General features: G+C 38.0%; 1 protein-coding gene across 1 annotated transcript in view; it reads right to left on the bottom strand.

Moving 5' to 3' along the window:
• Positions 1-14,872, bottom strand: part of LOC137634024 (dynactin subunit 4-like) — a 36,229-nt gene extending 21,357 nt beyond the window's left edge. The window contains exons 1-3 of the mRNA XM_068366263.1: positions 14,733-14,872; positions 2,208-2,278; positions 430-608 (exon numbers count right to left, since the gene is read on the bottom strand). Coding sequence (XP_068222364.1) covers positions 430-608; positions 2,208-2,278; positions 14,733-14,861 — 379 coding nt within the window. The 5' untranslated portion in view covers positions 14,862-14,872. The remainder of the gene's footprint in view (positions 1-429; positions 609-2,207; positions 2,279-14,732) is intronic.
• Positions 14,873-23,013: the final 8,141 nt, after the last annotated feature.

Below are 23,013 nucleotides of genomic sequence, written 5' to 3'. Positions count from 1 at the left end.
TGCTATCTAAATTTTTTTTTTCTAATATTTTTGATAATTTTTTGAGAATCTTCAGGCATTTCCCAAGAGAATGAGACCAACCTGACCTCTCTATGATGAAAATTAAGGCTGTTAGAGCAATTTAAAAAAAATATACTGCAAAATGTGCTTGAAAAAAATAACCCCTCGGGGTTAAGGGTTGGAAATTTCCAAATAGCCTGGGGGTAAAAGGCTTAACAAGAACCTAATTTAACAAAGCACCCACTGGTATCAACTAGGTATGATTTTAATCTCATTCTTTTTTTTGCTATTCATTCTTCATTTATTTAATTCTTTCCTTCTACAATGGAAAAATTTCCTTTTTGTGGTTACACGGCTTACCCAAATAGCAGGCAGTTGGCTCGCACTATGACAAAAGCCGATCGTAAAAAGTAAAGACAAAGAACCTACCGACAGTTTGGTCGCTAAGGTTGACGTCTCGGGACGTCCACCGGCAGCTGGTGCAGGCCAAGTAATAGACCTTCCTGGCGACGGTCTTGCTCGAGTCATCTGGATTAGGGGCCTGGATGCTCGTCGCCCGAGTGGAGAGCGTGTGGCCGCAGCTCGGGCAGTCGAAGCAGTTGGCGCATCTGTCGGAAGCGAGAGTAATTTTTCCGTCGATTAATTTGCTTCGTGTGGAAGAGGGGTCGAGTCGAAGGATAAAAAAAGGAATAAAGACGCAGAAGAAGGCTAAAAAGTGGTAGAAATGGAGAGTAGAAATCTGAAGAAGGAAGTAAGATGCAGATGAACCTTGAATAATGCATACAATGTGCAGCCTGGGGAGCACTGAAGGCACTAGTTGACAAACCACCTCTGTACATTACTTACATACACACACTCTCTCTCTCTCTCTAGTTTATTTCAATGTGCAGATGAATAAACTAAAATTAACATTTAAAATTGAAAACATCCTATATATATAATCTATTCAAAACAACTGAAAAAAAAGACAGTTATTGCAATTATTATTATTACTATCCAAGCTACAACCCTAGTTGGAAAAGCAAGATGCTATAAGCCCAGGGGCTCCAACAGGGAAAAATAGCCCAGTGAGGACAGGAAATAAGGAAATAAATAAATGAAGAGAACAAATTAACAATAAATCATTCTAAAATAAGTAACGTCAAAACAGACATGTCATATATAAACTATTAACAACATTCAGAAATTTGACGAGAAAACATCACTTTAAATCTATACATAACATAATTTATAATAAAAATAAGTCTAAAGACAATGATTTAGAAAGATAATGTTATACAACGGCCTGTCAAATTCTCTCTCTCCTGTAATATTTAATTGCAAACTTTCCTGTATTCCTTTAATTATTTTCAAAATGTTTATAAAAATTGCTCCTTTCTCTTCTCGTCCACCTCAGCATTTAACTAATCCTCCAAAAGACTGACAACGATTCCTTCATAAACGTTCTTCATTTTCCTTTTAAAGGTTAAAAGCAAAACAGATTCTCCCGGCAATACTGTGCCCTGCTTCCAAACCTTTATATAATGGTCCTTATTCCATTTCTTAATATATTTTTGTTCTTTATACAGACCAAATTCTATACAGTACTTACATTCATACATAGCAATATGAATTAGATGTGAGAACATTACTGACCTTACAGCAATATGTCAAATTTGTGTATGGCATCTCTCAAAAATGACGGCTAAACACATTTAGATTGATACGCACACATACACCTCTCTCACGAGGACATAACTACTCCTTCCCCTCCTACCAGAGGGACGGGGAGAGCCGAGCATGACCAAAAATAAATTAGTGTATACCTATCTATATATATACAGCCAGACAATAACTCTATCATGTAGGAGATTATTAACCCTTTTACCACCAAAGGACGTACTGGTACGTTTCACAAAACTCATCCCTTTACCCCCAGGGACGTACCGATACGTTCTTGCAAAAAAATGCTATAAATTTCTTTTTTTTTCATATTTTTGATAATTTTTTGAGAAAATTCAGGCATTTTCCAAGAGAATGAGACCAACCTGACCTCCCTATGACAAAAATTAAGGCTGTTAGAGCAATTTAAAAAAAATATACTGCAAAATGTGCTGGGAAAAAAATAACCCCCTGGGGGTAAAGGGTTGGAAATTTCCAAATAGCCTGGGGATAAAAGGGTTAAGTACCTGTTCCATAAAATAGTTTTATTACACTCACTCTCTTACCGGTTCTTCTTGAGCCGTGCTTCAGTCGACGGCATGTTCTCCAGGCAATTTGGGCAGAAGAGCGTGTCCACCTGCAACGAAACAAGAGGCTTAGTGTGGTGAACAATAGTGTTAAGTTCTAACTCACTTAAGAAACAAACTTGAAATATCAGAAGTTCTTTTATATTGTATAACATCAATCTAGGAATTTCATTCCAGCTGTGACCAGATTGCGGAATGATTTTCCTGATATTGTAGTTGAATCAGTGGAACTTCAACTGCTTGGACTCTAAGATTACAAAGGACAGATATATTTGAATGTTTTTACTGATCTTAAGATATTTCAAATGATTTATTCATTACTTCTCATATATAGTATATTTACTTCCTTTCCTCACTGGGAGATTTTCCTTATTGTAGCCCTAGGCTTGTACCACCTTGCTTTTTCATCTGACATAATAGGATACAAGCAGACGTTAGAATGTGTCTGCGAGCAAAAATATCCGCACTGCATTATGATGTTCGTGGTTATAATTTCAACAATAATTATCATTGCAAACCTTTAAAAATTTATAGTATATATGTGTATTTATAGACGTTTGGACAACATTGAATTTCCTTTATATCTCACGTGAAAAATTGTTTTAGTTTATGAGCATTTCAGGTTAGGAGTTTGTTCTCAGAAGGTGCAAGGCCACGGGCTCTTGCGCTAACCAAGGCAGCCTGTAAGAGGGATAAAATGATAAAAGTCAAAACTTATACAAGAAAGAAACGTGAAAGACTAGGGTATTTACGTTAAAGCAATAGAAAACAATGCGGGGATCGAACAGTTACTCTTGAATAGATCCCGCTCTGAACGTGTAACTGCGAGAAGTGACACGGAAAGGTCCCTCCTTCGCAGGTCCACGAATGTGGAAAATTGCGGAGAGAAAGTTTAATAGCAGAAAGTCCCGTGGAAGACGAAGATCACGGAAAGGAGAGAAAAAAGGAATTTAGATTAAGGCAGAAGGGCATAAAATATCCCTAAAAAATAACCAGACTGAGGTACTACCTTAGAGTAAATGATTTCTACATCTACATTTGAATTGGCTTTTCTCTATACGAGAATCGGTTAAAAGGTGAACATTACAACAGGTAATATTGGAATAACCTATAGTCAATTTCTTTTAACGAGGTGCATTTGCAACGACTCGCAGCGGTGCCCTTTTAGCTCGGAAAAGTTTCCTGGTCATTGATTGGTTAGAATTATCTTATCCAACGGTGAGTATTCCCTGCAAATTCTCGTTCAAAACTACGTTATACATTCACGATGGAGATGTGTTTATGCTCCGCACATCAATGGCTTGATTCTTTTCCTATGGTGGTGTTTGACATGTGTTAAGGCTAAAGGTTAATGGGCCCGGGATGAGCGCTTCCATAGTAAGCATATTTTCTCTCGCTAGCTTTTAACTCTTTATTCTAGTTCCCTTTCTTCCGTATAACTATATTATTTATTTCACACAAACTTATTCTACATTCGCTGTTATGGTGATTACATATAGTCCTTTGTTCTAGCAAGGCGAGGAAAGGGAACGGCCAGTGAGAGTGCGTGACGCACTTGTACACGGTAACTTCACCTTTTTTTCGTTTGCATACAGTCACCTTCATTATGATGCCATTGTTTTAGTAAATACATCAATTTTTACTTGTGTGTATTGTGATATACCATAAGACTCTTTATATCTGCATAAGCCCAAAGCTATTCAGCAAGAAAACCAAATGCTGTGTTTTAGGGAATTGATTCCGGCCCCTCAGTATACACCGGGCCCTTCCAGTTTAAAGGGATGCCTCCCCATACGTATCCATGTGAATGGAGACAAGGTGATACCACCATTAGAACTAAAAAATCTGTAGAATTCTAGTGTCTAATATAGCAATTCTCCAGAGACAATTAAAGTCAGCATTCTTTAACCCTTTTACCCCAAACTATTTGGAACTTTCCAGCCCTTAACCCCCAGGCATTTATTTCTTTTCAAGCACATTATGCCATATATATCGTTTAAATTGCTCTAACAGCCTTAATTTTCACCATAGAGAGGTCAGGTTGGTCTCATTCTTTTGGAAAATGCCTGAAGTTTCTCATAAAGTTTTCAAAAATATGCAAAAAAAAAATGTAAATAGCAGATTTTTGCAAGGACGTACCAGTACGTCCAGGGGGGTAAAGGGATGAGTTTTGTGAAACGTACCAGTACGTCCATTGGGGGCAAAAGGGTTAAGGTACATTTTCAAAGAGTGAAATAAGAACGGAAACCACGTTCGCACGTACGCAAATGCAGACTGTGCTTGTGTTCGTATGTATGTGTAAACTAGCACTCCATGCACACGTTCCTGACCTCCACAATGATCACATGCAAGCAGCGAAGGACTCTGTCTACTTGCTGTAAGGGGAGGCATAGCCACAATAAGAAGTATCGACATGAGATCTATCAAGACCCAACATTAATGACATGACTTATACAGCCTGAGCCTTCATTTCTTGAGGTGATAACACAGCAGCCCAAGACAGAAAGGAGAACGGAGCAGCTTCCAACATGTTGATGGAGGGTAGAGGGAACACAGGCATCTACACTTTTCATTTGGCTAATGGTAATACACAAAGTATTATTATCATCATTATTACAAGCTAGGGTATAACCCTAGTTGGAAAAGCAAGATGCTATAAGCCCAAGGGCTCCAACAGGGAAAAACAGCCCAGCGATGAAAGGAAACAAGGAAATAAATAAACTACAAGAGAAGAATAAACTATCAAAATAACATTTTTCAAGAACAGTAGAAACATTAAACTAGATTCTTCACATATAAATTATAAAAAACTTTAAAAAAACAAGGGGAAGAGAAATAACATAGAACAGCATGCCCGAGTGTATCTAGAAGCAAGAAAACTCTAATCCAAGACAGTGGAAGGCTATGGTACAGAGGCTATGGCACTACCGGACACAATAGAACAATGGATTGATTTTGGAGTGTCCTCCTAGAAGAGCTGCTTACCATAGGTAGGTGAAGATGGCATTTCGGGCACCTAAGCAGAACTGGAACCCATGAGAAAGGCAGGTACCCAAAGGATGTCCCAACAACGGCTGAGATCTCTCCTGCATCAATAGCACCAGGAACGATGAAGCCATAACACACCTTAAGAGTCATTCAAATCTGGGGTATCAGTCATGACTAAGTGAAATGCCAGAATCAAACAAAAAGGGAAATATCCACCTCAGTATTTCAACGGCAAAACCGAAGTCTTTCATAATCCAGATCGAGAAAGAAAGAATCCAGAGGTTATTTTGAGGGTTCGGAGGAGTCTCGACCCTTACGGAAACACAGATACCTCCCCGAGAAGGGGACCAGCCACAACACACAGCACAGGGTCGTTCCAACATGAATTCAACATAGGGTCGGTTCCCTACCCTTGACTGGAAACTTCATAGCATCCTTATGAGGACCTTCCACGATATCAAGATGAAAGAAGCTCATGCAACATAGCATACCATTTAACATCTTTAAATATGAGGTGTAGATGCAGCTGAATACGTTGAACTCAGGGGAATTAAGAGAGAAGACAGACGTCCAATCAGGACAATGGCAAAGGCAAGAAGGGGAAAATTTTCCACTAAAAGTCTGGCATAAGCTAGGCATTATCACTACACTCTTTCATTCTAGGCACCAGCTAAAGACTGCTTGGCTACATGCATCCACAAATAAAGATTGCAAAGTTTACTATGTGTAGTAGGAAATGTATTCTTTCAGTACTTGAACCAGTTTCTAAAACTCACTATTATGAGGTACAAAATAAACCGAGAATAGACGGCAGTCAGTTGATAAAGGGGCCGAGTTGTCTAGGAACCAAAATCTGAAACAATTTGGAATATGTATGGAAGGAAAAACATTCCAATCTTGATTCAATTAAGGAAACATGTTCTGAGAGACATCTAGTCTTTCATATTTTCTAAGGAAATTACTAATATCTGTACCTTGGTAATTGAAAAACATCACTGAAGTCTGCAGCTCTTGTAAAATATACTCTTTGTTACCATATTCCCTTTTCTCCTTCTTCAACAGCTCTTAGCGGAACATTTACAATTGTGGTAACTTAGGAAAGAAAGAAAAAATAAAGAGTATCTAAACAAATAGATTATCTACTTCCAAACCAGTTATGCATATCAGAGTCTGGTACATAAACACCTAAATTTGAGTGATACTACTCCTTTAGGAAGTACCAAATAATGACGCTTACTGTTATTCAGAGATGTGCAGAATAATCTATGCATAAATAATTCATTGTCTTTTTATCGTTATATATTTAGTTTCAAAACCAAAACTTTGTTCGCAATCTGACGATTCAAACAACACTCGGAGCCAACTGCCCGAGTCTTCCAGTTCTGTTTCTCTGCCGGAACATGCCTCTTGTCTGGAATGATTCAGACCGAGGGGGCTACCGAGTTGTCTTTCATCTATCTCAAAAATTCCATATCTAAATGAAAGAGGGACAGTGAAAAAGTACCACCTGGTTTGTTGACATAAGCCACTACCGTGGAGTCGCTCATCGGCACCACAGTGTCATGAAAGGAGCTACTGGAATTGCTTGAGGGCTAGAAAAGCTGCCATCATTTCCAGGAGGTTTATGTGGCACTGTCTCTCTGACTTGGACCACAGTCTGGAGGCCGTGTGGTGCAACACGTGAGCCTTCCAAATTTCTTTTGGCACATCTGTAAAAAGCACAAATTCCAGGGGAGCAGAGAGGTCTACTCCCCTGATGAAACAAACGCTGGTAAGGTGAATACTGGTGAGGCGAGCGTTGACGGGGAGACCTCTGTTAAGCCGAATACTGGTGAGGCGAGCGACAGCGAGGCAAGTGCAACTGCCTGCTACCTGACTGAGAGTACTGTACTCGGGTAAGATGTTGTGTGACCTCGTTGGCTGTTCACAGTGTACTTAAAAAATCGTCAAAGCCGAAGGTTTGCGAGGGAGCGATATGGTCTAGTAAACTCGCTCCTCTGGACTAGCAAGGAGATTGTGGATGCATTAAAACTCTCGCCAAGGAAGAGTTCGCCAACCCGCCTCGCTATGAGAAGGTGAATGGGCGTGTTCCCTAGCGAGGAGAGAATTTGTGTCAATTCGATTGTGAAGAGATAAACTAGACATTGACTGTTGCAGTTCGTGCTGACTTGTGTGCAGAGTAGAAGATTTTACTTTGTCAGAAGTAAAAACCTTAGGCGATACTCCTGAAGAAGTAGCCATAGCAGAACGGTAAACATTTTTCTATGTCCTACGGACTTGACGGCAAGGGGCGGAAGCTGTAAACAACCATCGAACCTTCTCGTCATCTTGCTCTGACAAGCTATGCTCCGAAGGGATTGAAGGCAGCATGGAGGAAGTCTCTCGTACTCTCGCAAAATCCTCTGGGAGGAGACCAATCAGAAGGGCGTCGAACTCTTGGGCGTGACGAGTGATCTTCGGCTGACTGTGGAAGCAAATATGCATACCCTCAGCCGGCTGAAGAAACTCAGGCTGAGGGCAGTCATCGAAAGGAACAGGAGACACCTGACTGTAGCCAGTTTCTGGGTTCACCCAGAAGGGATCCCCCGACGGGAAAAAAGTGTGAACCTGTAATAAGTACCAGAATGTGTTTTCTGGGATGGAGAAGTCCCACATACAAAACGTCTTGGCTGGTGAACCAAGAGGGAACGTAATGCAATTACCTTCCCGGAAGGGAACGTTCGACACTCATGTTGAATTCCCAGGCTTTCTAACTATTAGCATCATCAAATTGTCCAAGGAATCTCCCTGGTGTAGGAGAAGTACAAGGGACACTGCAAACGTCCTGACTAATACCAACAACTTATAGTACCTCTAACGAAGGAACCACTCCCAATATAAACCTCTCATCTCGTGTACGAGGTGAGTGACCCAGGAAAACCTTCCCCGATGAGTCCGCTGATGGAACGTACTGAAGAATTGGAGTCGTCGAAGTGTCCTTGAAAAGTCACGGAGTGGGAAAGGGAAGAAAGGCAGTTGGTAACGTCCTAACCAGCAGTGCTTAGGTCTGGTCTCCCATGGGCTCTCTCAGCAGCATTTTCAACTCCTGTATTTCCTACTGTAACTTGTTAAAGGGAAAGGGAGCATTTTCTTACAGTTTAGCTCCTCCCCCAAACCCATATTCAGGAGCAGTCAGTGTCATTAAGAGTCTGAATAGGCTAAGACATCTTGTGCCTCTGTGGCTAATTGCTCTTCCTAATTAAGGGATTTTGACGAAGGAAAAATCTATTTCTGGGAGAGGAACCCGAGTCGCTCCGTGAAATGCTCCTATAGCACCATTTCTAAGACATAATTATTGCTGAATATACCAGAGAAAAAAAAGATGTATGGAATGCCAGGAATAAACCCAGCTCGCTCTCTCTACGAGTGTCGGTATAGTAGACTGGGGCGTGATAGGTCCCTCACCAGTTAGACCTCTCCCTCATCAACATCCCATGGAACAACGAGGTGCCGTCCTACACCCGTCTGCTGCCTCCTACTAAGACTATCCTTCCCCATCCCTACACCTCCTTACCCCCCCACCTCATTCCCCCATAGCACCAGCGTTGGTCAGACGTGTTTTGCTTCGATCTGTGTTGTTTTGTGCTTTTGAAGATGTCCGACGTTTTGGAGATCCCTGCTCCCAAGTTCAGTATTATATTTGTCTGGTAAACTTCTGAAGACAAGGAGAGGAATAACATTATGGTAAAGTGAATGCGTTCCCCTTTTTTTCCCTGTCATTCATTCAGGAAGTGTGCTAAAGGTTGGAGCCATTTCTCCCCATCGCCCGTAGGAGTGCTTGATTCCAGGAAGAGCATGAAAGGTTGCAAATTCCTCCCAAAGGGGAAGTATGAAAGCACTGTGGCAATAGATGACCGTAAACGCATGCAGGGCAGTCAAGAGAAGTTACCTGCTTCAAATTAAAACCTTGGACAAGTGGAAAGGTCCCTTATTGCAATAAGGATCTGAAGTGTGATAATTTCATACCCAATATTGTCCCTGGAATGCCAGACAGCCATGTGCTCTTAGAAATACATTTGCAACATCAGCATAACGTTGAATAAAAGTTCAGTATGTGAGAGATGCATTGTGCCTTGAACATTCCCTTCCCTGAAGCATAAGCAGATTGTCAAGTCCAGCATCATTTATTCTAAGTCAGTTAATGCAAGTAAATGCCTAACCTTGCTGTACAGACAAGAGGATTTTTCAACGTGCTATAGCCACTGAAAGGTCTCAGTGGAATTGGTCGACTATAACTACGAGACGAGGACGTCTTGCACGCTACTCGTTGGGCGTCATCTAAGGCGTTCTCTCTCAAATAGTTTCCTGGATGCAAATGTTGGTCTGGTACAGAACAGATTACTGTACAGTAATCAAAAGAACTACAGTACATAAAAGAACTTGAGCTCCCGGTACAAACTGTTTTTCTTGGTACAGCACATCAGTTTACTCTTCGTGGAAAGTTAGACGTGTTCCAAGTGCGTGCCATTCTTCTTGGTCACGTACACTGATTAGCTAATGCATTCCAACATGGTAGCCCAAACAACAGAATGTGCACACTCCGAAGACTGCGTGTGAAAAGACGAAAGCGAATACACAAGAGAGGGCGAGAGAATTGAACGAGCGCTAACAGGCAGGCGGTCGTCTAAAGGAGCTCTTTCCACTTCAAAAGAAATCTCGCTAAATATGGTGTGTGCGTGAACAGTAGGTGTGACATTAAGATCCGATGAAGGTGTGCTAAGAGTGCTATCAGTGTTACACGAGTGTCCGAAGAATCAGCTCTCATAGGACACTGTGTGAATAAGTGAATGCACACAAGAATCTGCAGTCAAGTGAATCCTCAACATCTAAAGCACGACGGTCAATTTGAATACTATAGCTTCCTTAGGTGTTCCCAATAACTAACAGGTGAATTGACACTCCCATATGAAAGTATGACCACAAACAGGCTAAGTGGCACTGCCATGGGAGCACAAGAGCACATGGCAAAAAGGATTGGGAAACTGTCTCTCCCACTGGGATGGAAGCGGTAGGAGTTAGGTATATGTAATGCCTACAGATTGGTCTTTAAAGGCTAATCAATTATGTAACATGGAGAAAAAAAGGGCAGACATTTTTTCTTCCAAGTGGCAATGCCCGATGAAATCGTGGATCCGCTCTCATTGCAAAAAGACGATGTTTCACGTCTTAGTTACGCTTTACATCGTCGTCCCCAGTCCACACTTAGGAGGGAATAAAAAGTAACAGGCACGATGTTAAACTGGAACAAAAAGTGTACATGTACACCCGGTACTGTACACAGAAACTGTCAGTCAACTACAGTTATTGGGAAAGCTGCAAAACATTTAATAAAAAATAGTCAGTTGAGGATGATGTATGCCTTTACTACACAGACTGAAAACATTGTGACCACTCAAGAATGCTGGAGGAGGTAAAGGCTTCCCCCCTCCAGCTGCCAGTAACTACCAACAACTCGTTATAATCTTGACAACCGAGTCTCAGCTACGCTGAAAATAGAAGCACTATTAAAGGACGAAGGTTTTTAGCCGTGTAGGAACAATCTTCGTCTCAAGTCTAAATTTTTTCAGTCAGAACAATTCCAAATTAACACAAAATCAGTACATTTATATTATAGTTTAAGCCAGGAAGATATAAATCGACAACTTCTTGTTCTGAATAATACAGGAGTCACACACCTAACCTAACTACGCAAGTTTTTAATGTAAGGTTCTCAAAATCAAATATCAAGTGAAATTAGGAGAATGGGGTCAGGGAACGATGAAGTTAATCCTGTGTTAAGTGAAGAGCACCTGGTATGCCCTAAGTTAGGTTAGGTGTGCGCTGCTAGAGGCCGACGCTTCTCTGTACTCTACTTATACCATTTTTACTTGCCCAACAATCCCGAGGTCTTACTCCACTCCAAGGGGATTCTCTACCTCTGAAACTACACATATCAAACGGAAAATAACCTGAAACAGAATTTTTTAAGATAATTACTGTATCTGAATGTCCAAAATTACCCAACATACTACATCAAAGACTTAATTAACTGAACATTTGTCCATGTTACCATAAGTGATATATAGAAGACATATTCAGCTCTATTGCAACCTTCAGTTTCGTTCTATTTTCATACAATTTTTATTTACGACACGAAACATCGACGTTAAGTGGGTTGACAAGTGACATCATTGTTCCCCGGCCAAAGTCCTGAGTCCGGCAACTATTTTTTCAAAGCCAGGATTACCAGAGGGTTAAAGGGATCCTAAATCCTATTCTGCTATATCTGAGAGGGAGTTCCTAGCATAAGGTGCCCTCATAATCAAACCTAGATCAATGTCATTTAAGGACGTTTGAGTGGGCCTAAAGTCACCTCAAGAAGGATTAGTGGTTTTACTTTACTATAATACAATATAATTGAAGTGATTTAACTTTACTAAAAAGATTGTTTGAAAACCATAAAGATACAGCAATCCATTGCCATACTGTATTGCAGATTTATAACTATATACTTAAATATATACGGCGGCCTCCTCTCTATATCATGAGTTTCTCAGCGACGAAAGAAGAAAAATAGTGGAATTGCAACAGCCGTAAGAAGAAGAAAAGAAGATAATAGGAAACGTGCTGTTCAAGAAAGAAGGAATAGAGAAAAGAAAAGAATATATCTATCAAATGTGGAAAAAAAGAGAGAAGAAATTAAAAGAATTAGAATAAAGAAGAAACCCAAGGAGGTGCCGATGGGAAGGCAAATCCCTCCGCCCAACAACAAGAACAAGAACAAGGGCAGATAAATTTTACAGTACAGGTATACAGTATTTTTCATATGATTATTTCTGTTCATAGTCCTTTTTGGATTTATAAAACCTTAACATTATAGATAAAATAATGAAAAATGATAAAAGTAATGCAAAATGAATATACAGTAAATTTCCATCATAAAATAATGAAAAATTATAAAAGTAATGCGAAATAAATATAAAGTAAATTTCAGTTTATACTTTGCGGTTTTTCAGCCATCACAGGGAAGAGAGCTTATTATATAACACTGGCGATGGCAAAGGGTTTACTGTACTGCATATAATTTCATTATAAAAAACTACTTTCACTCCTGCTGTTTCGACATAAGCATCTCCTGAGAACAGTTCATAAAATTCCAGACAAGTGGCGCTTCTTTCAATCTTTGATTTATCATTTTCTGTATTTGTACTTTTAACCACTTCCAGTCTCATATCAAGAGTTGTTCTAACTGTCATGTGATTTTCTCTTGCCCAAACTCGCCCCTCCACAACTAAAATAGAAGCTCCAACATTTTTAACCCTTTTACGCCCAGGCTATTTGAAACTTTCCAACCCTTAACCGCCAGGGGTTATATTTTTTCAAGCCCATTTTGCAGAATATTTTTTTAAATTGCTCTAACAGCCTTAATTTTTGTCATTGAGAGGTCAGATTAGTCTCATTCTCTTGGAAAATGCCTGAAGTTTCTCAAAAAATTATCAAAAATATGAAAAAAAAAAAAAAATGTAAATAGAAGTTTTTTGCAAGGACGTACCGGTACGTCCGTGGGGGTAAAGGGATGAGTTTTGTGAAACATACCAGTATGTCCTTTGATGGTAAAAGTGTTAATATAACCTCCTCCCTGGACAGTGTCGGTCTTTTAAACAGCTTTTCTATAATTATTTAAACCAGATGTGCTTATTAATATCATCCCAAACAAGTTGCCATTTTCCTTTTGAAGAAAATAAAATGTATTTATAGTTTTGAAGTTTCGACGTCGTTATAAGTCAAAAATACTTGCGATGTATGACGACGGCCATGCCACTTAACTGCCTTATATAAAACTGTATCGCTATGAATACGCCAGTCTAAGGAGGGGGCACAGGCAATTAGGTAAATAGGTAAGGACACAGTTTATAGGTTAAGTTAGGAGGTGTTCTATGAACGAGGGAAGTCCTGTCCGTCATTATACATAGACTCCAAATAATTATTTTTCAAGATTTATATATGAGCAAAATTGGGAAATAAATCAGAGAAAAGTTTGTTTCATCAGTCTAGCTGGTTGGGAAGTAGACATAAGATTGTAACTTAGTCTTTAGGTAAACTAAAGATACGGCAGACTAAGACAAAGTTGATCCCTTGGTGTCGCAAGCTGGTAAGGATACGGCTCTTAGGTTGGGTTAAATTTTTTTCCCTTTTAAAACTTGATATTCTAGTCATAACTTTTACAATTTTGAAAATAATTAATTCCTTCAAGCATTTATATCGACATTGTTCATAGTACCTTTATATACACCCGGAATACTTTTTATCTTATACCTTAGGAATATTGTGCAACAGTAAATATTGACCAAATGCCTCATAACTAGTCATCAATAAGAAATTTTCAGTGACAGCAGTTTTGGCTAACACACATATACAGTATCTATTATACATAAATATACATATAGGGGTGTACGTATGATAGCGGCCTCCTGTGTGTATGAATACAACTAACTTAGAATACAGCAGTGTGAGGGGGGTTAGCAGAAACTCCCGTCATCCTACAAAGTACCCTTAGTAGTAATATATATATATATATATATATATATATATATATATATATATATATATATATATATATATATATATATATATATATATATATATATATATATATAGGGTAGTTTGTAGCGCTACGGCCAAGCGTCCTAATTTGCTTATTATTACTCCGACTGTTATCTTGTATAGAATAAAAACGTTTGGAAATGGTCTATGGATCTTAAATATGTTGTGTAAGGGGGGGAGGGTCCCGGGGGGGGGGGCAGCCCCCCTGGGTAAGGACACGGCTTTTAGCATAGGTTAGGTGGGGTTTTTAAGTTAGCTTCTCACGTCGTACTCGTAGGTAAGGAAACTGTTGTGTAAGGGGGGGGGGGGTTCGGGGAGGCGACGCCCCCCCTGGGTAAGGATACGGCTTTTAGCATAGGTTAGGTGGGTTTTTTAAGTTAGCTTCTCCCGCCAAAATCGTTTTTAGAACGACGGCCACAGTTCAGAATATTCCCGTTTTCTACGGGATCTGGCCGTCACCCTACAAAGGCTCCAAACTACCCTTAAAGTAATATATTGAGACGCTTTCAGCAATTTAAATCAAACTAAACCCTTTAGCCTAACATTTCCAAAGAATCGTAAAGACAGCAGTTTTGGCTAACACACATATACAGTATCTATTATACATATAGAGGTGTATGTATGATAGCGGCCTCCTCCGTGTATGAATACACTACTTACTACTATTGACAGTCTTTAATTAATTTAATTGAAGTTTACAACCGAAACCATCAACTAATTTAATTATCAAACGTTAATTATAATTAACTTTATGATTATTTATATTACTATTCTTACGATACCGAGTCAATTCTAGCCATGAGTCATAAGACATAAGACAGATTGGCGTAGCAGAACCCTACATAAAATAACCTTAAAATAGCTTAAAAACAAATTTCACAGGTAAATTCTCACCTCGTGTGACACACAATTCCCACATCTTAGTTTTAGACAATGTCTACAGAAGTAAATTGAAGTAATGGGCCTCGGAAGACCACAAGAACAGAGAAGGCGGACCCGGTCGACCTGGAAGAGGTGCGCCATGTTTGTTTACATATGACGTCATCACTGACGTCATCACTGACGTCATCGGCTAATCTTGCGGTTTTTCGTGCACATTCTGATATTTCTATTTTATTATTTTCACTTATAAGTAAGTTTAAGGCATATAAGTGCTTTAATTAAATTATATTAATAACAAATTACTTATTTATTTATAAAAGTAATAATATATCACCATAAAAGAAAAAAAATATTGTGACGTCATCAGCTTTTCTTGACGTCATACATGTGACGTCATACATGTGACGTCATCAACTTTTCTTGCGGTTTTTCGTGCACATTCTGATATTTTTATTTTATTTTTTTCACTTATAAGTAAGTTTAAGGCATATAAGTGCTTTACTTTATATTATATTAATAACAAATTAATTATTTATTCATTTATAAAAGTAGTTATATATCACCATAACCGTAAAAATAAATATTTATCAAATTCTTGCACATCAAGTGAAGCTATTGTTTTTTCTACTTTATTTGTTTTATAAGTTATTATAAGGCATATAAGTGGTTTATGGGTATAAATAAATGTTATTTATAATAAATTTATATATATTTATTAAACAAAGCAATTATATATAACCAAAAGCTTAGAAATATAAACTGGAATTTATCACCTAACAGAATTTGTTAGAATTTAGCCTTACTGGTGACATAGAATTAAACCATATGATGGAGAAAAGAGAGAGAGAGAGAGAGAGAGAGAGAGAGAGAGAGAGAGAGAGAGAGATTATTTTAATCAATTTATTGCGCCCATTGGTGTCAGACATTTGAAAAGAGAGAGAGAGAGAGAGAGAGAGAGAGAGAGAGAGAGAGAGAGCACTAATTATCTAAACTGGAATGAGTGATTGGGGAATATAGTTAATCACCATTAGTTTAATTCCAGTTTTAACCAGGTCCTGGAATATTCTTCCTCATCTGGCAGTTGAATCGATGGAACTTTTAAAAAGTTCAAAATAGTTGCAATGGCGGAGGTCTTACCTCATAGTTTATGAATTTAAATATTTTAGATTTTTTTGTAATAATGGAAGCCGTAAAATACATTTTCTGTTTTATGGGAAGACTTAAAACCTCTGTTCTTATATATCTTTTTAATTTAGCCATTCATAGAGAATTAGGTTGCTGTGGCCTGTTGGTAACGTCTCTGCCTGGTGTTTCCTGGTCAGGGGTTCGAGTCCCGCTCAGACTCGTTAGTGCCATTAGTGTCTGCAACCTTACCATCCTTGTGAGCTAAGGTTAGGGGTTTGGGGGAGCCTATAGGTCTATCTGTTGAGTCATCAGCAGCCACTGCCTGGCCCTCCCTGGTGCTAGCTTGGGTGGAGAGGAGGCTTGGGCACTGATCTTATATGGTCAGTCTCTAGGGCATTGTCCTGCTTGCTAGGGCAATGTCTTTCCAAAATACGTCAAAGGTTTAGGCCTATGGAAGCTTATTTCAAAGAATTCATTTACTATTTTCATCGTAAAAACTTTTGGAGTTAATCCGTTAATGTAATACACAAATTTATAAATGTGTATTTTAATTGTGTATTACTTCCTATATAGTTTATTTATTTCCTTATTTCCTTTCCTCACTAGGTTATTTTTTTCTGTGGGAGCCCTTGGGCTTATAGCATCTTGCTTTTCCAACTAGGGTTGTAGCTTAGCTAATAATAATAATAATAATAATAATAATAATAATAATAATAATAATAATAATAATAATAATAATAATAATAATAATAATAATAATATTGCTTCAGTGATATTTTTTAGAGCAAGAACTAATACATTAAAACTGTAATTTTTGTGAAAATGAGGAGGAAGAATTGATACATTTTTTCTTATTTTGTCAGGAATATAAAAAAGAAAGGAATGAAGTAATTGAGCTAAAGAAAATAATAGGATTATGTTTATTTAATGAAACAAATATAGAAAAGAAAAAAGAAGTTTTAAATCTAATGTGGAAGAAAAGACAAAACAGTACAAGAAGATAAATGTTAGAGAACCTGAACCTGAACCTGAGCATTATGTATATGTATATATACAGTATATATATATATATATATATATGTACATATATATATATATATATATATACATATTTATATATATATATATATATATATGTGTGTATATATATATATGTACATATATATATATATATATATATACATATTTATATATATATGTATATATATATGTATATATATATGTATATATATATATATATATATATTTATATTTATATATATATATATATATATATATTCTTTCTAAGTAAGGCTACCTCAACTGCCATACTAGTTTGGTTTGCTGTGAACAATCAGGCGAACCATCTGCATTTGCTGTGTATAAAAATATACATACATACATACATACATACATACATACATATGGTATTAGAGAAATCTATCAAAATTTAATAGACTGCAAAATTTGTATATTTAAAAGTAGAAAAAAAGTTATTATTTCTAATATTTAAACATTGCCTTTATGGGAGATTGTTTTAAAGTCTGTTTGTATAATAGAATTACCCAACAACTACTTTTGAAATATAATTGTAAGAGGAATTCTTTGCCAAGAGCCTTTTCAAGTTTGTAAAATATATGTGTTCAACAACTAATTTTCGTTTTTTATACATTTGCTCAACTATTTTTCAATATATTTTCTATTAACTCGTTAGATAATTTCTTGCTTAATACTTTTTTATATCTTTGCCTACAACATTGCCAGGAACTATAAAATAATCAACAACTAATTTTCGTTTTTTTCATACATTTGCCTACAACTCCTTTTCAATATATTTGCTATTAACTTGTTAGATAATTTCTTGCTTAATACTTTTTTATATCTTTGCCTACAACATTGTCAGGAACCTATAAAATAATAAAATATATCTATAGAGTATCACAGCTTTTAGCTACTGTATGCCTAAGACATTATAATAAGCTGCCAATTGAAATGAAGGACTGAAAGGGAGCAATTGAATTTAAGAAGAAACTAAAGATATTACTTTTCACAAGATCATATGATTTGGAAAATGCTACAATCAAGGAATTGCATTGTCTTGAGTCATATATTATTATTATTATTATTATTATTTGAAAGATATAGAACCTACAATAGGCATAGTTTGGGTGGTTGTAGCCTATAGTCTCGAGGCTTTATATATGAAACCTCTGAAACCTACAGTAGGACTAGGCCTAGATAAAGCAGCCTCAAATTATGATCATAGATGTAAATGCTGTGTCTAGAATGGTTTCAAAATGTAAATGCTGTGTCTAGAATAGTTTCAAAATGTAAATGCTGTGTCTAGAATGGTTTCAAAATGTAAATGCTGTGTCTAGAATGGTTTCAAAATGTAAATGCTGTGTCTAGAATGGTTTCAAAATGTAAATGCTGTGTCTAGAATGGTTTCAAAATGTAAATGCTGTGTCTAGAATGGTTTCAAAATGTAAATGCTGTGTCTAGAATGGTTTCAAAATGTAAATGCTGTGTCTAGAATGGTTTCAAAATGTAAATGCTGTGTCTAGAATGGTTTCAAAATGTAAATGCTGTGTCTAGAATGGTTTCAAAATGTAAATGCTGTGTCTAGAATGGTTTCAAATGGATTTTCGTGTTATAAATGATATACTATAATAAATATTGCGTCTTTTGATATCATTCCCTATATATAGTATAGAAATATTCAGGATTTCACTACCTAAATAGCATGCTTAGTTTGGCTATGATTATAGTTTTTTTTGCATATAAGATACTTTATAAGTTACTAAAGTAATTGAAGTAAAAACAAGGATAAATTTAGGAAATAAAACACAATCATCCAAATAAATAAAGGGAAATGAAAAATAATTAATCGAATATCTTATGAACTCAGACTAGGAATATATATTTTCTTACTTTATAAGTTGCTAAAGTAATCGGTGAAAAAAAATATTGAAGTTATCAAATAAATAAAATATGATCATCCACATATATAAAAAGAAATAAGAAATAATTCATCGAATATTTTATGAATTTTAGACGAAAATTGAATGAGAAGAAGAAGCTCAATTTGCAATTACAAGAGGGAGAGGGAAGTTACAGTTCGTGATCGCGGTATTTTTTGTGAATATTTCCTTTTCTAATTGAAAGGCAAACAATACAATTGAAAAGGCCAAATTCCTTATGGTTCCTGGAAGATATCAAGTTCACCAAAGACTATATTATAAGATTTTCTTTGGCATTTTAAGGTGTTCAAGAATGAAGGGGTCTCAGGCTAACTAGTTCCGCTCAAAACATCTACTTAAAACACCTTATAATCGCCAAGTATTTTAGAAGAAAAGATTTCCAAATAGGCATATAGTTCAATAAATAGGCCTATATATCCTATTCTTCATCTAGGACAAAGGACGAATGTAAATGAGGCAAGGTGAATGAAATGTTCATATTAGGCCTAGGCCTGAGGGTATTTTTGTTGTGTATTACAGGGCAATGTAACCTAGAAAAAAAACTAGTTTCTTATAGAAAAAATTACGCTCTCTTCAAAAATGACATTCGTTTCCGTCGCAAATTAATAGTTTCAGAAATATATATACATCTATATCCTCCATGGGGGACCCCCAGTGGGAACTCGGGGTTTTGGGGGTGGGGAAAGCATACTGGGGAAACGATATATAATTGTTTTCCTATAGTAAATAACGTGAATTAACCGAATTTGATGTTCATTTTAATCGGAGTTACACGATAACATTAGCAACGTTACCAATAATACACAGAGTTACCAACGGCACGCTGACGTTACCAAAGATAGTAATGATAGATATTTCAAGACAGCATCACCAATATCACTCCAATGACCTTATTTGTTTGGGTGGTTTAAAGGTTTAAAGACTGCTCATGAATGGCAGAGGCAAGGGACAGTGACATTTCCCTATCAAGCAAGACAATGCCCTAGAGACTGACCCATATATACATATGATCAGTGCCCAAACCCCCTCTCCACTTAAGCTAGGACCAAGGAGGGCCAGGAAATGGCTGCTGATGTCTCAGCAAGTAGACTTATAGGCTCCCCAAACACCCCATCCTTAGTTCACAAGGATGGTGAGGTTGCAGTGACCAAAGGAACTAATGAGTTTGAGTGGGACTCGAACCCCAGTCTGGCGTTCACCAGTCAGGGACTTTACCAACGAGACCACCACAGCCTTTGTTTACAAAGAGCTTCTAAAGATAATCATATTAGGAATAGTGTGTTCAGTCCAATCCTATAACTTGGATTCTGGTAACCTATTGAAAACTATCCTGCCTGAGAATCTGCTGGACTGGGGTTCGAAATCCCTCAAGCCTGATAGCTTCTAGTAGTGTCTGGAACCTCACCATCCATGCAAGCTAAGGATGGAGGATTTAGGAGAGCCTATAGGTCTACCTGCTGAAGAATCAGCAGCCATTGCCTGGCCTCTTCCATTCATGAGTGACCTTTAAACTTAATACTTACCTGCGGGGTTTCCTTAGCTGCTCCAGGGCACTGAATGGCCGTTAGATGTTCTTTGACCTCTATTTTGAGGTGCCATCCTTCTAGCAATAGATGTTCTTTGACCTCTTTTTTGAGGTGCCATCCTTCTGGCATTAGATGTTCTTTGACCTCTATTTTGAGGTGCCATCCTTTTAGCATTAGATGCTCTTTGACCTCTATTTTGAGGTGCCATCCTTTTAGCATTAGATGCTCTTTGACCTCTATTTTGAGGTGCCATCCTTCTAGTATTAGATGCTCTCTGACCTCTATTTTGAGGTGCCATCCTTTTAGCATTAGATGCTCTTTGACCTCTATTTTGAGGTGCCATCCTTTTAGCATTAGATGCTCTTTGACCTCTATTTTGAGGTGCCATCCTTTTAGCATTAGATGCTCTTTGACCTCTATTTTGAGGTGCCATCCTTCTGGCATTAGAGGCTCTTTGGCCTCTATTTTGAGGTGCCATCCTTCTGGCATTAGATGCTCTTTGACCTCTATTTTGAGGTGCCATCCTTTAAGCAATAGATGTTCTTTGACCTCTAGCCTATTATGAGGTGCCATCCTTTTAGCATTAGATGCTCCTTGACATCTATTTTGAGGTGCCATCCTTTTAGCATTAGATGCTCTTTGACCTCTATTTTGAGGTGCCATCCTTTTAGCATTAGATGCTCTTTGACCTCTATTTTGAGGTGCCATCCTTTTAGCATTAGATGCTCTTTGACCTCTATTTTGAGGTGCCATCCTTCTGGCATTAGAGGCTCTTTGGCCTCTATTTTGAGGTGCCATCCTTCTGGCATTAGATGCTCTTCGACCTCTAGTTTGAGGTGCCATCCTTCTAGCAATAGATGTTCTTTGACCTCTATTTTGAGGTGCCATCCTTCTAGCAATAGATGCTCTTCGACCTCTAGTTTGAGGTGCCATCCTTCTAGCATTAGATGCTCTTTGACCTCTATTTTGAGGTGACATCTTTCTAGCATTAGATGATCTTTGACCTCTATTTTGAGGTGCCATCCTTTAAGCAATAGATGTTCTTTGACCTCTAGCCTATTATGAGGTGCCATCCTTTTAGCATTAGATGCTCCTTGACATCTATTTTGAGGTGCCATCCTTCTAGCAATAGATGCTCTTCGACCTCTAGTTTGAGGTGCCATCCTTCTAGCATTAGATGCTCTTTGACCTCTATTTTGAGGTGACATCTTTCTAGCATTAGATGCTCTTTGACCTCTATTTTGAGGTGCCATCCTTTAAGCAATAGATGTTCTTTGACCTCTAGCCTATTATGAGGTGCCATCCTTTTAGCATTAGATGCTCCTTGACATCTATTTTGAGGTGCCATCCTTTTAGCATTAAATGCTCCTTGACCTCTATTTTGAGGGGCCATCCTTCTAGCAATAGATGTTCTTTGACCTCTATTTTGAGGTGCCATCCTTCTAGCAATAGATGCTCTTCGACCTCTAGTTTGAGGTGCCATCCTTCTAGCATTAGATGTTCTTTGACCTCTATTATGAGGTGCCATCTTTCTAGCATTAGATGCTTTTTGACCTCTATTATGAGGTGCCATCCTTCTAGCATTAGATGCTCTTTGACCTCTATTTTGAGGTGCCATCCTTATAGTATTAGATGCTCTTTGACCTCCATGATGTCCTCAGAACCAAATCTCTCTTCTTCCTCAGAGAGCTCTTCATTACTACTCCGCTCATTTGAGAGATTTCTATTTCTTCTTTCTGCCTTTGAGAGCTCTCTTTTCTTCCTCTCTCTCTCTCTCTCTCTTTGAGAGCTTTTAATTATTCTTCTCTTTCTTTGATACCTCTCTGTTATTCATCTCTTCCTTAGTGACTTCACCATTACTGGTCTCTTCCTTAGACACTTCAGCATTACTGGTCTCTTCCTTTGAGAGCTTTCTTTTTCTCCCCTTTTTATTTGAGAGCTTTTTATCACTTCTCTGTGTCTTTGAATCGTCTTCAGACTGATGTTCTTCAAGAGTAGGAACTTTTTCTTTTTCCTCCTTCTCCTCTTCTACATCTTCCTCTTCTCCTCTTTGAGGAAGACCCGGCTCTTTTTCTTGTTCTTCCACTGGAAGATCGATTTCATCTTCCAGTTCACCCTGGACTACTTCTCCAGCAGGAAGATCGATTTCATCCTCCAGTTCATCCTGGAAAGTTTCTTCAGCTGGAAGGAATTCACCATCTTCCAGCTCTTCTTGGAACATTCCTTCAGCTGGAAGAAATTCACCATCTTCCACCTCTTCATGGAACATTCCTTCAGCTGGAAGAAATTCACCATCTTCCAGCTCTTCTTGGAACACTCCTTCAGCTGGAAGATTGATTTCCTTTTCCAGTTCATCCTGGAGCACTCTAGCAGGAAGATCATTTTCATCCTCCAGTTCATCCTGGAAAGTTTCTTCAGCTGGAAGAAATTCACCATCTTCCAGCTCTTCTTGGAACATTCCTTCAGCTGGAAGAAATTCACCATCTTCCAGCTCTTCTTAGAACACTTCTTCAGCTGGAAGAAATTCACCATCTTCCTGTGTAGTTTCTCCTTCGATTTCCTTGAGAAGATTCTGCAGACGCCGCCACATCCTGTTTTGATTCCTGTAATCCTGCAGGTTCCGGTCCAGCTCTTCCTCCAGAGCTGATCGCCATTGCCATTCTCCGTTAAGGGGAATTCTTA

The sequence above is a fragment of the Palaemon carinicauda genome, chromosome 43 (assembly GCF_036898095.1).
Source record: "Palaemon carinicauda isolate YSFRI2023 chromosome 43, ASM3689809v2, whole genome shotgun sequence".
Taxonomy (NCBI): Eukaryota; Metazoa; Arthropoda; class Malacostraca; order Decapoda; family Palaemonidae; genus Palaemon; species Palaemon carinicauda.
This window is presented reverse-complemented; position numbering and strand designations above follow the sequence as displayed.